A 12,279-nucleotide genomic window follows, 5' to 3' on the forward strand; every position below is an offset into this window, starting at 1 on the left:
AGCATGTCCAGATGTTGTCTGAGTGCAGACACACAGGGGCCATACACACTACTGAGTCACATAATGAGTTGCATTGATAAAATTCACACAAGTTGGATCAGCCTGTGATTTCAATTATTCACTTTGATTCTTGGTGTGATTTTGAATCCAGCCCGCAATGGGTTAATGATTTTGGTTTCCATTGACTGCTGTTACATCATTTTGTTCGCAATAAATAATACAATGTACATCAGTAAAGAATTTCAACTTGAAGAATTAGTTCATTAAGATCTGATGTGTGATTAAAGTGTTCCCTTTTCTTAAAGCAGTGTATATAAATATATAAGAATGGTGCTCCTTGGGAATTAATTAACATGGGTTTATAAATTGCCAACCGATCAGATATTTGACTGAATTCTCATATTTAGTGGTTCATATTGTCATTAATCTGCATGTCACAAAAACAAAAGTAATGGGCTTCAGTTACATGATGAACAAAGCATTGTCAGTTTCTTCAGGCAATAACCTGTGGTAGGGTGGTAGAACACTGTACATTGTAAATTGAATGCACAAACAAAAAATACAAAGAAAAACCATTTATTATCAAGATAACACAATTCAAAACATCTGTCAATGGAAATTAGATGTAGACATGAGAAAAATCATTACAATTCAAAGACTCAGTTGCTTTGCAACTACACAAAGAACTAGGTGGTTAACAGAATGTAAAAAAGGTGTGGGTCATTCTTTTCTCCATGTGCAGCTGCCTCCTCTTCTCTCATACTCTCTCCAAGGCCTCCAACATGATGATGCTGTTTCCTCTGATAACCTATGAGACCACACAGAGTTAACACACAGCATTTAAATCAGACTTCCTAAAGGTTTTCGGTGTAAAATTGAGAGGAAATTTCAAATTAGTCATAATATAGTTTCCCAATAGAACCATTATTTAAAATACTGAATAGTGCATTATCCCCAAATTTGCTTGGCATATCCATTCACAGCAGGTATATTAAGCAATCAGGCTGGCTTGACAGCATGTCTTTTTTCCAGCAAATACTTAGTTAAAAATATTGGTTCCTTTCCTGTGGCTGTGGCAAGTCAATGTCTGCATTCCATTTATATGCGACAGTTGCAGGACCCTGATACTGTCACAGCTTTCAGTGATGACACATTCTAGCAAAGCCAGTCGGGAGAAGTAGCCAGCTATGGATCCCCTGGAGAAAATTACTCAATGATGGCATAACCAAGAATGTTAACCACAGGCAAAATGTATGATGTGGATTACTGTGTGAAGTTCCCTTACATCATATTTTATTAAAAACAATTGTTAAAACATGATTTGGGGCATCAGACAGTTTTGCAGAATTGGTCAATGGCAAAAATACAAGTGTCGAGACATTAGCTAGTCACTCAGTGTAGCACCAACTTAAGCCCTATTTTCAGAGCATTAGCAACTCTCGACACTGTGCTTGCTAGATGTGCCAAAAATTAAAATGTCTACCGTACACTGTCTTAAAGGGGAATTACCGTTTTTTACAAGCTGGACCTTATTTCTAGCATAAAATATGATCATTTACTCACCCAGATAACTTTGGTGTCATTTGGAGTCGTTCGGACGAAATTAGATCCAGTGGAGCGCCGCGTATATCCATATAATGTGAGTGACGGGGCACTGAAACACAGCCTCTATATAACGCATTATCTGCCACGAAACTAGTTCATTTCACCAATATTTTGATCATTTTATCATAACAAAATATTGGTGAAATGAACTAGTTTCGCGGCAGATAATGCTCATAGAGGCTGCGCTTCAGTGCCCCTAACACTCGTATTATATGGATATACGCGGCGCTCCACTGGATCTAATTTCGTCCGAACAACGCCAAATGACACCAAAGTTATCTGGGTGAGTAAAGCATCGTATTTTATGCTAGAAATAAGGTCCAGGTTGTAAAAAACGGTAGTTCCCCTTTAAGAAAGTGAGCATTTAAGGTCCAACCTCATAGCTCATAAACTCTGCAGTGCTTTCTTTCAGTTTGGTAGCCAGCTGGGCTACAGCCTATAAAAGCGCCATAGTGACTTCACTTTAACTCATCTCTGAAAATGCTAAAAACCCGATACCGAAAAATGTGCGGTATGGACTGTTAACCATGTTACTGTAGAGTTGACACAGAAAGTAAAAAAACTTGCAGTTTGTAAAACCGACATATGTCACACTACATTGTGCAAGTAGAGAATAGAGATTCCTGACACTTCTACATTATCATTTTGCACCATCGCTGAAAGGTCAGGTGTCAACTGACTTATTTTTTCCATAAAGCAGTGTACACATCATGGTCACTACCATTTTCATTCATTCGTGGGAATCTGAGTTTTCAAACTCAGAATTTTAACGAAATAAAAAGGGTACATGTAAACGTAGTGCACCACATGGTAGATTGAGTGATTTTGTGGGCTTTTGTTACAGTGTGGAAAATACAGAATAACGAAAGCCAAGGTACTGACCACCATGCCGATGCTGTTCTGTTGTCCTCCAGGGCCCATCTCCAGAGAGTCATCCACCACCAAGTTCATAAAGGGGTCAAACCCCCGCAGGATGCCCTGAACGTGTCTGCCCCCATTCAACTTCACTGGAGGATGAAAGACAAGAAGAAAACATCACTAGCTGCATTTACATGGAGCCTAATATTCTGATTATAACCGGTGTAAAAGCCCAAACCGCTCCATATGAACACCAATTAGAATAAACAGGTCGAAACTGAATGACATTTCAAGCGGTTGCAGAGGGGTAGCTTAAACCTTTTTTCAGAAACCAGTCAAAATAAAACCATGTCCCATGTAAACAATATAACCTGATTATTTTCTGGCTGCGTTTTCTGTGCATGCCCACTGTCTCGATGTAAATGTGTACTGATGGATGTTCCTCCACTTACTAGAGATGGCAGCTTCTGAAGTGAACTGGTCTACTGCAGAGTTTGTTTTTAACAGACGCGTAGAGAACTTAACATAATGGGATTCCTAAACAGGGAACTGATCAAACACGAGAGAGAGGATATAGTCTGTGATTTATGTACAGTGCTGTTTTTGTGCCAAACACACCTTTTGGAATTATGGCCAAAAGTTCAACTGTGGTCTCATCAGACCATAACACAATTTCCCACATGCTTTTAGGAGACTTCAAATGTGTTTTTGCAAAATTTAGCCAAGCTGGGATGTTTTTCTTCATAAGAAAAGGCTTCCGTCTTGCCACCCTACCCATAGCCCAGACATATGAAGAATACGGGAGATTGTTGTCACATGTACTACGCAGCCAGTACTTGCCAGATATTCCTGCAGCTCTTTTAATGTTGCTGTAGGCCTCTTGGCAGCCTCCCTGACCAGTTTTCTTCTTGTCTTTACTTCAATTTTTGGAGGACGTCCAGCTTTTGGTAATGTCAGTGTTGCGCCATATTTTCTCCACTTGATGACTGTCTTCACTGTATTCCATGGTATATCTAATGCCTTGGAAATTCTTTTGTACCCTTCTCCTGATTGATACCTTTTGCTTTGGAAAATGTCAGGAAAAGCCTACTAGAGCAGCTGAACTTTATTTGAGGTTAATCAGAGGCACTTTAAATGATGGCAGATGAGTAGTGACTCCTATTTAACATGAGTTTGAATGTGATTGGTTAATTCTGAACACAGCCACAACCCCAGTCATAAGAGGGTGTGCACACTTATGCAACCACATTATTTTAGTTTTTTTCCCCCCCCCTAAAAGATTTCAGTTTGTTTTTCAATTGAGTTGTAAAGGTCATAGGTCACATTAAAGGTGGAACAAGTTCTGAAATTATTTATCTTGGTCTAATTTTTTTACATCACAAAAACCTGGCATTTTAACAGGGGTGTGAAGACTTTTTATATCCACTGTACCCTCAAGAACGCAGCAGGAAAATAATCAGGTTATATCGTTTAAGTTGGGACATGGTTATATTTTGAATTAATTTATTTATTATTTATTTTCGTGCCTTTTAAAAATCGTTCTTAGAGGTTTCTACTTGAAAAATGCCCCTTTTGATTTGATTTGATGGTTTCTTCTTCGTTGTTGGATATTGTACTTTGTTTAGTACGTGGTTTTAGTTATACATTGTACAACAGGAGTTGTACTAACACACAGAAATCGAACAGGTTCTTGTTTGCTCTAAAAAGGCCGTGGACAATCAATGTTAATCAGAGTGGATTTGAATTTGAACTTTTAACTGTACTCACACGACAGCTTCTTGTCCATAAACCTGAAAAAATGGAAAAGACACATTAGCTCATGTTACTGATCCTTACAGATGATACATCTCTCTGGCTAGACAGACAGGTTAGCTAATGTTAGCTTGTTTCTACTGCAAACAATGTAGCACAGTCGCTGCACGGGTACGTAGTTTGAACGTACTTCTAATAGGAAGCACGTTCAAACTACAGTGTACAGGTTCACTTCAACAACATCTTCAACTTACTTCTTCAGCTCGGGTGGGTGTGCTTTGCTCATTTTGTATTTATTTTCTTAACGCCGACAAAGTTCCTCGTATGATTTTGGTTTCACAGAAAGAACCGCGGAAGGAAAACGTGCGCAGAGGGACCGGATGTTAACCGGCGGACTTCCATCGTGATTCGATGCTGCTATGTTTGCACATCGCCGCCACGAGGCCGGAGGAGGTAAGGACAGTTAGGTTTTCTTACTTTCTACAAAAATATAACTTTAAGTCGACATGATCGAAGAAGCAAGAGAAAAAAACTCATGACACAAAACTGACTGTGATGACGTTGATGAGGAAAGAGCAACATGGATTGGTAATGAACGGGGAATATTTTATTTATATGTATGTATATGTATATATAAACATATATATGTGCGTATATATAAACATATATATATATATATATATATATATATATATATATAAACATATATATGTGCGTATATATAAACATATATATATATATATACATATATATATATATATATACATATATATATATATATATATATATACACATATATACACACATATATATATATATATATATATACATATATACACATACATACACACACACACACACACACACACACATATATACATATATATGTATGTATATATAATGCAACATCTATAGTTTTTAAATGTACTTTCAATACATACATTTACTGCAAAAAATATTTCTGACATTTAATATCAGTTCCCTCAAGTGCTTTCCATATGGAAATATGACTCCATATGACTTTTACTAAAGTAATATTTTAACACCATATCTTACTTTTACTCAAGTCCGACTTTTTTACAACACTGGGAGAACCTGCATTGTTGTAAACATGCTACCAAATGTAGCAAGCAGACAAATGTAAACAGCATTGTAAACTGAGAAGATGGTAAACTTTGCAGAGAAAGCTATTTCAGACAAAGTGTTCAGGAACTTACTGCTCACTTTATGAGTATAAATGACTTGACTTAATTTACAAGATCAGTAAAAAGAGAACTTACACAACACCTCATGAGAATTAAGTTTTAATTATGTAACCTATAAAGAGCCATAAACCAATTTACAAAAGACCTCAAAAAAGTGGAAGCTTCAAAAACTATTTAATATTTCACTACACTTTCACAGTAGCGGAAAAGTTTTTGAAAAAAGAAAAACATAAAAACTCATGTTGATCCTAGGCTTGGGCAAATATTAGATATTATTGAATATTATGCCATCATATTCAATATTCTTTTCATGATAATGAATATCGAACAGCTATTACTGTATCTTAGGCCTTTCTTTTGAAAAGAAAATGCACGCTGAGCTGTTGTGGCAGTGGAGGTAATTTGCTTCGATATTTGACGAGGTAGGAGACCCGGCTGGCAGAGGTTACTATAGGTCAGTCGGCCTGATGTAGCAGCATGCATGCAGTGTTTTAACATACAGACATGGAGAACTTAGTTTCAAAGAAGTAAGCCAGCCTGCCAGTTTGGTAATATTTTGGGTTGAAAGCGGGAGGACATGGCAGGTCAATAAACGATAATATCTATCTATCACGATATTAGGGCGGGACAATATCATGATAGAAAATGTTGAATATCGCCCAAGCCTAGTTGATCCTTGTTCATTCACCAAAGCACACTTATCAAGCATCTCACACACTGAAGGGCTGCCAGTTTATCTGTTTGCATAGCTAGGTAATATCATCCGATCATGCCAGCTACAAAGACAGGCCGTAATGAAAGGCATTGTATTAGATATTACCATCAATGACAGCCATTTAAAGTTTGTTCATTCTATATATCATGACATTGACCACTACCACATGTTGGAAGTTTTCAACAGCACATACAAACGCTCAGAACATTTCACACTTGTAATTTTATTCATACCGTGGGACTTAAAGAGCTTAACTTCCACCTAGTGCTCTGAGCAGTGCTACAAAGTCAGTGCAGATAGCCAGGTCCAGTGACAATCCAAAAAGTGACACACCAGAGTTTCCACCAATCTATGACTAATTATTGCCGAAACTGCAAGAAAAATAACTAAAATACAGCAGAAGACATTTCTGATGTTAGCTAGAGCATTCCAGATGTCTGGTGTAAAAATAGACTCTAGCTAACAACATATCTCTGGCAGTGCTTTGGCTATGGATGTGCAGATGGCCTAGAGTCAAAGGGCTAAGACCATCTTAAAAGGGGAGTTCAGCCCCAAATAAAAAAATACACGTTTTTCCTTACCTCTAGTGCTTTTTATCTATCTAGATTGTTTTGGTGTGAGTTGAGAAAGGGAATCCACTTGTGGCTTAATCATGACCTTGTTAGTCATGATTAAACCACAGACCTTATTGTGAGCAGTTCCATGTAGGAACTATTTTCTTTCTATCCAACTAGACTGTAACACTGCACAGTAGCATGCATCTACTCATGGACGAGAGGCTCGTGCTGGTGCAGCGCAGGATGTAAAGATTAATGGTGCCCTCCTCAGCTGAGCTGTAACATTTTGCTAGCTTAGTTAGCTAGCCTCTTGTCAATGAGTTTTGCGTGGTGATAAGCCAAGCAAATAGTTCCTACATGAAACTGCTCACAGCAAGGTCTGTGGATTATCTTGAGAGACACTGCTGTTGAGTTTTTCAAATGTTTTCTATTGTTTGTGCTTTGAGCGCCACAAGCTGAGAGCCATTAGTTCCATTACAGTGGAGAGAAGGCAGACATCTCTAAGCCCAATACCTCTAAAACTCGGCAACTCGCACATAAACAATCTAGATGGATAAATAGGACTACTGGGTGAACTGTCCCTTTAACTTCAGATGTTTTGGGAATCAAAGTAATCTGTACAAAATCATGGTGTGTCAGTGATGTCAAATTCTATCAAAGAAACATAACAGTTTTTGCATGCCACCCCCCCACCCCCAGTTTGTGGACACAAACTGATTAACATAATGTACTGAAACAGAAACAGGTGGCTAGGTAGAGAACATCTGAAAATCTGAACAGAACTACAGTATGCTATAGAAATTGGTTGGCATTAAAGCATATGTGATTTATAGTAACAAGGGCGATATAAAACAAGCAAAACCCCTGGTATGCTCCTTTTACAATCAATTCTCTTTAACACTTATATTGGTGTAGATAACATTAAACCAACAGCACAGGTGTAAAAACATGTTCTGAATGCTTCAATCAATGAACTGGTTCATCAAAAAGAATATCAGAGATTTCATGACTATCCACTCTCCAATCCTTCAAGGCAAAAAGGCAATCACTGATGACATTCACAGTGAATCTCAGGCTTTGCTGGCCTGATGTGTGTAGCCCTCTGTGATACTGTCCTCCTCCACCCTGACTCGCAGGTGCTCCTGACAGTGTTCTAGGAAAGAATCCAGTGCTGAGAAGCCCTGCTGGCAGGGCACACAGTGGTACAGCCTGTGTCTCTTTGAGCCCGGCCATTTGCAGGTATCCATTTCCTTTGTGCACACACTGCACTGCCTCCTCTTCACAGCGGACTGGTGGAGCTCCACATGCTCCCTTAGCTGTGACTGCAGAGAGAAAACCTCTGCACAGGAGGGGCATGGGAACTCTCTCTCAACCTCCTCTTCTTCTTCGTCCTCCTCCTCCTCGTCGTCTACAACCACCATTGCCTCCTCCACTTCTGGCAATTCTCTGCATCTCTCTGGATCAGTAACCATGGCCACTTTCCCGGGCCTCCCTGGACCAGCCCTCACAGTCTTGTTATCTGCTAGGCTGATTTTTATTTTGTTTGGTCTATTTTCTGATAACTTGTAGTCTTTGGTGGTACATCCTACAGACTGGCTTGTATTTTTGATCATGGTGAAGCTTGAGTCTGTGTGCTGTTTGTAATGTGCTCTAAGTGACAAATGATGGACGAAGACTTTTCCACAGACCTGACATGGATATGTGCCTCCTCTCCTGCGCTTGCTCATGACTGGCCTTGGTTCTCTCATAATATTTTTCTCCCTGCTGTGCTTCTCTTTTCTGTGCAGGTACAGCTTAGAGGTGCTCCTGAAAACCATGTCGCAAGAGCGACAGCTCAGAAGTTTGTTTTTAGACTTTGGCCCAGTAATTGGATCTACACACACCTTTCTATTCTCTCCTTTTGTCACTACTCCACCAGTCTTTTGTCCCAGTGAAGTCATCACCCATTCTTCTGCGTGGTTGGTCTGTTTATGGCGTTGCAGTCCAGCCTCTGTGCGGAAGATTCTTGAACAGAATTGGCACATTTTGACAGTTCTGCTGCCCGACCCTGGTGTATCTGAAGAATCTGAGCGGGTCGAGTCTCCCTCAGATACTGGTGGAGAATCATCTGGAAGGCTACTAGCATCAACTATATCTGATGGGGATGGTGGTTCACTACAACCAGCCTGCTGATGGTGCAGCAAAGCCTGCTTCTGGCTGAAGCCTCTTCCACATGGGGCACAAGCATAAGGGCTACTGTCCAGGAGGTGAGGCTGGCGGTGAGGTGACTTGTCCTGTAGCCTGCTAGGATCTGGGGTGTGAGTTGTACACGCAGGACACTTGTGTAACTGTAAGGACGACCTCAGGGAGAACTCCTGCCCACAAGAGGGACACCGATGAGGCTTAGGTAGTGTGTGTTTTTGTTCCTGGTGGTGCAACAGGTCTGTGGCATAAGGGAAGCCCTTACCACATTCTTGACAAACATATGTGGCTAGGTGGGATGGTTGCTGCCTCTGGTTTCCTGTGTGTGGTTTTGTCTCAGACCGTGCAATGAAGCTGGCGAGCTTGGACAGAGTGTCTGCGGCGGTTGTGGGGCGGTTGAACGACTCCTGGGCCCTGGTGGCGCTCCAGCTGACTCCATCCATCCTCTTTCACCAAGCTCCTCCTGCTTTGGTTGAGGCAGAAGTTTGGGTCATTAACCTGGAAATCACACAAATATAAGAATTGAAATAAAAGGCTAGCCGTGTTTTGTCAAGAAGTCTTTAAACGGAATGGTACCTGACAGTGAAGTACAGTCAACAGCTAGTTAGCATTAGTCAAGTTTTAATTTGGAAAGGGGAAGCGTGCCTTCGTGGTAGCTTGTTCTCTACTTTGCTAACACTTACAATCATTTGTAGCTAGGTGTCATTTTACAGCAGCACAGAAACGCTGTTATATCTCAACCGGTCAGCAAGAGGTCAATTTAGTGAGCAGTCGATGCTACCGTAGTAGGAAGATTAACGCTACTCACCTTGCTGCGCGACCACAGGGTAGCTTCGTGTTTGCTAACGTTAGCTGGTTGCTAGCTGCGTTAACATGTTACAAATGCTCATCTTCCAGCTGCTCTGGCACTCAGACAGACGCGGTACAATGGCTATATTGCCAACTGGCTAAATTCAGCCGGTGTGTCCCATTATTATTTTGTTTGGCTAACACAGAACACACTAGCATGGCTGCAAAAGTGAAACCTTTTTTTTTTCTTTTCTTTTTTTTCTTTTTAAACTTTATTGAACACTGACGTCAGACAGTCAAGAAGGCACATCATGAACGGGTTCATAGATATTCACATAAGTTTAACTGTGCGTGAGTCACAAACAGACAAATACACATGTTTACAACCTCCAATTATGAGATAATGAAATAATAAAAAATGAACAACAGAAATAAAATAATAATAAAAACAATCAGGAATTAGGGCATGTGTATATTTATACAGATGTTGGGCTTTTTTCATTTTGCAAACTTTCATTGATCTTTGATATAGTGTTATCTCATTTAGAAAAGCAACAAATATGGGAGAGGGAAAACAAAGTGAACAAGAGATCGATGGTACATGGCATCCACAAACCCCTGACCCCTCCAATCATGGCACAGACATCACAAGACATGGCATATGACAAACAAGTGACAAAACACCCAAATGAAAATAAAAATACAGACAGGCTGTCTACATGTAAGTCAAAATCCAGTTTACAGTGCATGGCATGAAAAATAAAATAATGCAAAAAAATGTTTCAGTTACTGAGGGATCTCAGTCCCTCCTGAGTTCAATAGTGGGTCAGTCACCACAGCCAAAATATCATCTGCATAAAGCAATAGTTTGTGTTCCTGTCCTCTGACCTCAACTCCCTTAATGTTATCATTCATCCTAATACTGACGGCTAACGATTCCCAAAAAAGTAAGAACAGTAACGAATACAGAGAACAGCCTTGACAGGTCCCTCTGGAGAGGCTAAAAAAATGTGATATTATCCCATTAGTTATCACTGCAGCCTTTTGCTCCTTATATTATATCTTAACCCACCTGGAGAAGCATGGACCGAACCCGAGATGCGTCAGGGGGGAGAAGAGGAATCCCCACTCCACCCTGTCAAGGGCCTTTTCGGCATCTAAGGAAATTGCAGCTACTGGCGCATCTTTGGACTGGCTCAACCACATTAAATGTAACAATTTTCTGATACTATATGTGAAGGATCTATTTTTCATAAAACCCGCCTGGTTAGGATGTGTAACGTTGGGCAGGACTTGTTGTAAGCGTAGGGCCAGCACCTTTGTTAGTATTTTACAATCCAGATTGAGCAGGCTGATAGGTCAAAAATTAGGTGGATCTGTTATATATATATATATTAAGGCTTCGTTAAAAGTAGGTGGCACCTGTCCCTTCTCAAAAGCCTCCTGATAAACCTTCTGCTGAACTGGAGCAAGAATATCTATAAACTCTTTCTACTATTCCGCAGGGAAACCGTTATAACCCGGTGATTTCCCGCTTTTCATTAATGAGACTGCCTTCCTTATTTCACCCTCAATTATCGGAGACTCTAGTTTCTCTGCATTGTCAAAGAGTAGTTTAGACATGTCAATGTTAGAAAAGAACATTTCTTGCTCCTTTTGATCGATACTGCTAAGCACTGTCGATGTATACAGTTTCTCATAGAATTGTTGAAATGACTTATTTACATCTGTAACTGAGGTAACTAGGGTATCCCCCTGTTTAATGGCTGGGATGGTATTCGAAAAGTCCCTCTGTTTTACTTGTCTAGCTAATATTTTCCCAGTTTTCTCCCCACCCTCATAAAAGTCAGTTTTTAATCTAAATAGAGCATATGCTACTTTTTTATTATAAATTTTGTGCAGCTGGAATTTCAGCTTACAAAGTTCCTGATATTGTGACTCTGAATAATGCTCAGATAATTTCATTTAATTCTCTTCCCCAATTCTTTGATTTTGTTAAGGCTGTCTCTTTTCTTTTGAGAAGCATATGCTATCAACTTCCCCTTTATATAGGCTTTAGATGCTTCCCAAACAGTTTTAATTTCCTCTGTGCTTCAAATATTTATTTCAAAAAAAGATTTTAAATCCTCTCCCAACAATGTCTTGAAAGGTTTGTCCTGTAGTAATGAGGTGTTCATTCTCCACCTCAACCTCCGCCTCCCACTTGTTTCCAACTCCACCTTTAAACATAACTCCACTGCTGCATGATCAGTTATGGCAATAGTTCTTATGTAACAACTAACAACACTATTTATCAAGGAACTTGCAATTAAGAACAAGTCAATTCTGGAATGAGATTTGTGACAGTGAGAAAAAAAGGTATATTCCCTGCCATGGGGGTTAGTAAGCCTCCATATATCTGTTAGTCCCATATCTTCTTTTATCATATGAATTGCCTCTCTATCTTCGGTCCTCAATGGACCCTTAGACCTGCTTTTATCCAGGATTGGATCCATCACTTCATTAAAATCTCCTGCTAATATTATATGCCCATCCATGTCTCCCAAGACCTTATTTATACCATGAAAAAAATATGGATCCCCTTTGTTGGGCGCATAGATGTTACATAATATAACCT

General features: G+C 39.8%; 2 protein-coding genes across 4 annotated transcripts; both read right to left on the reverse strand.

Moving 5' to 3' along the window:
* Window positions 1-560: 560 nt before the first annotated feature.
* Window positions 561-4,603, reverse strand: snrpg (small nuclear ribonucleoprotein polypeptide G). Its single transcript, XM_084367607.1, has 4 exons — window positions 4,470-4,603; window positions 4,231-4,253; window positions 2,488-2,612; window positions 561-808 (listed from the first exon to the last, which is right to left on the reverse strand). The coding sequence occupies exons 1-4, from the start codon at window positions 4,499-4,501 to the stop codon at window positions 758-760; spliced, it is 231 nt and encodes a 76-aa protein (XP_084223733.1). The 5' UTR covers window positions 4,502-4,603; the 3' UTR covers window positions 561-757.
* A 900-nt stretch (window positions 4,604-5,503) lies between these two features.
* LOC311265683 (uncharacterized protein) lies at window positions 5,504-9,897 on the reverse strand. Of its 3 annotated transcripts, none has more exons than XM_084367598.1 (2): window positions 9,682-9,897; window positions 5,504-9,336 (listed from the first exon to the last, which is right to left on the reverse strand). In XM_084367598.1, exon 2 carries the CDS (start codon window positions 9,314-9,316, stop codon window positions 7,763-7,765), a length of 1,554 nt encoding a protein of 517 aa, XP_084223724.1. In that variant the 5' UTR covers window positions 9,317-9,336; window positions 9,682-9,897; the 3' UTR covers window positions 5,504-7,762. The 3 variants fall into 3 exon arrangements, with proteins under 3 accessions (XP_084223724.1, XP_084223723.1, XP_084223722.1); XM_084367597.1 differs by having other exon boundaries at window positions 5,504-9,339; XM_084367596.1 differs by having other exon boundaries at window positions 5,504-9,371.
* Between the last annotated feature and the right edge of the window lie 2,382 nt (window positions 9,898-12,279).

This window comes from Pagrus pagrus (genome assembly GCF_965226575.1).
Source record: "Pagrus pagrus genome assembly, chromosome: 11".
Classification (NCBI taxonomy): domain Eukaryota; kingdom Metazoa; phylum Chordata; class Actinopteri; order Spariformes; family Sparidae; genus Pagrus; species Pagrus pagrus.

What these genes read in the sequence shown, in the direction of transcription:
- LOC311265683 (XM_084367598.1), bottom strand. Translation starts at nt 9,316, where the DNA reads ATGGATGGAGTCAGCTGGAGCGCCACCAGGGCCCAGGAGTCGTTCAAC.
- snrpg (XM_084367607.1), bottom strand. Translation starts at nt 4,501, where the DNA reads ATGAGCAAAGCACACCCACCCGAGCTGAAGAA. An exon ending in CACCCACCCGAGCTGAAGAA is followed by an intron (nt 4,254 to 4,469) that starts GTAAGTTGAAGA and finishes CCATTTTTTCAG; the next exon opens with GTTTATGGACAAGAAGCTGT. An exon ending in TATGGACAAGAAGCTGTCGT is followed by an intron (nt 2,613 to 4,230) that starts GTGAGTACAGTT and finishes TTCATCCTCCAG; the next exon opens with TGAAGTTGAATGGGGGCAGA.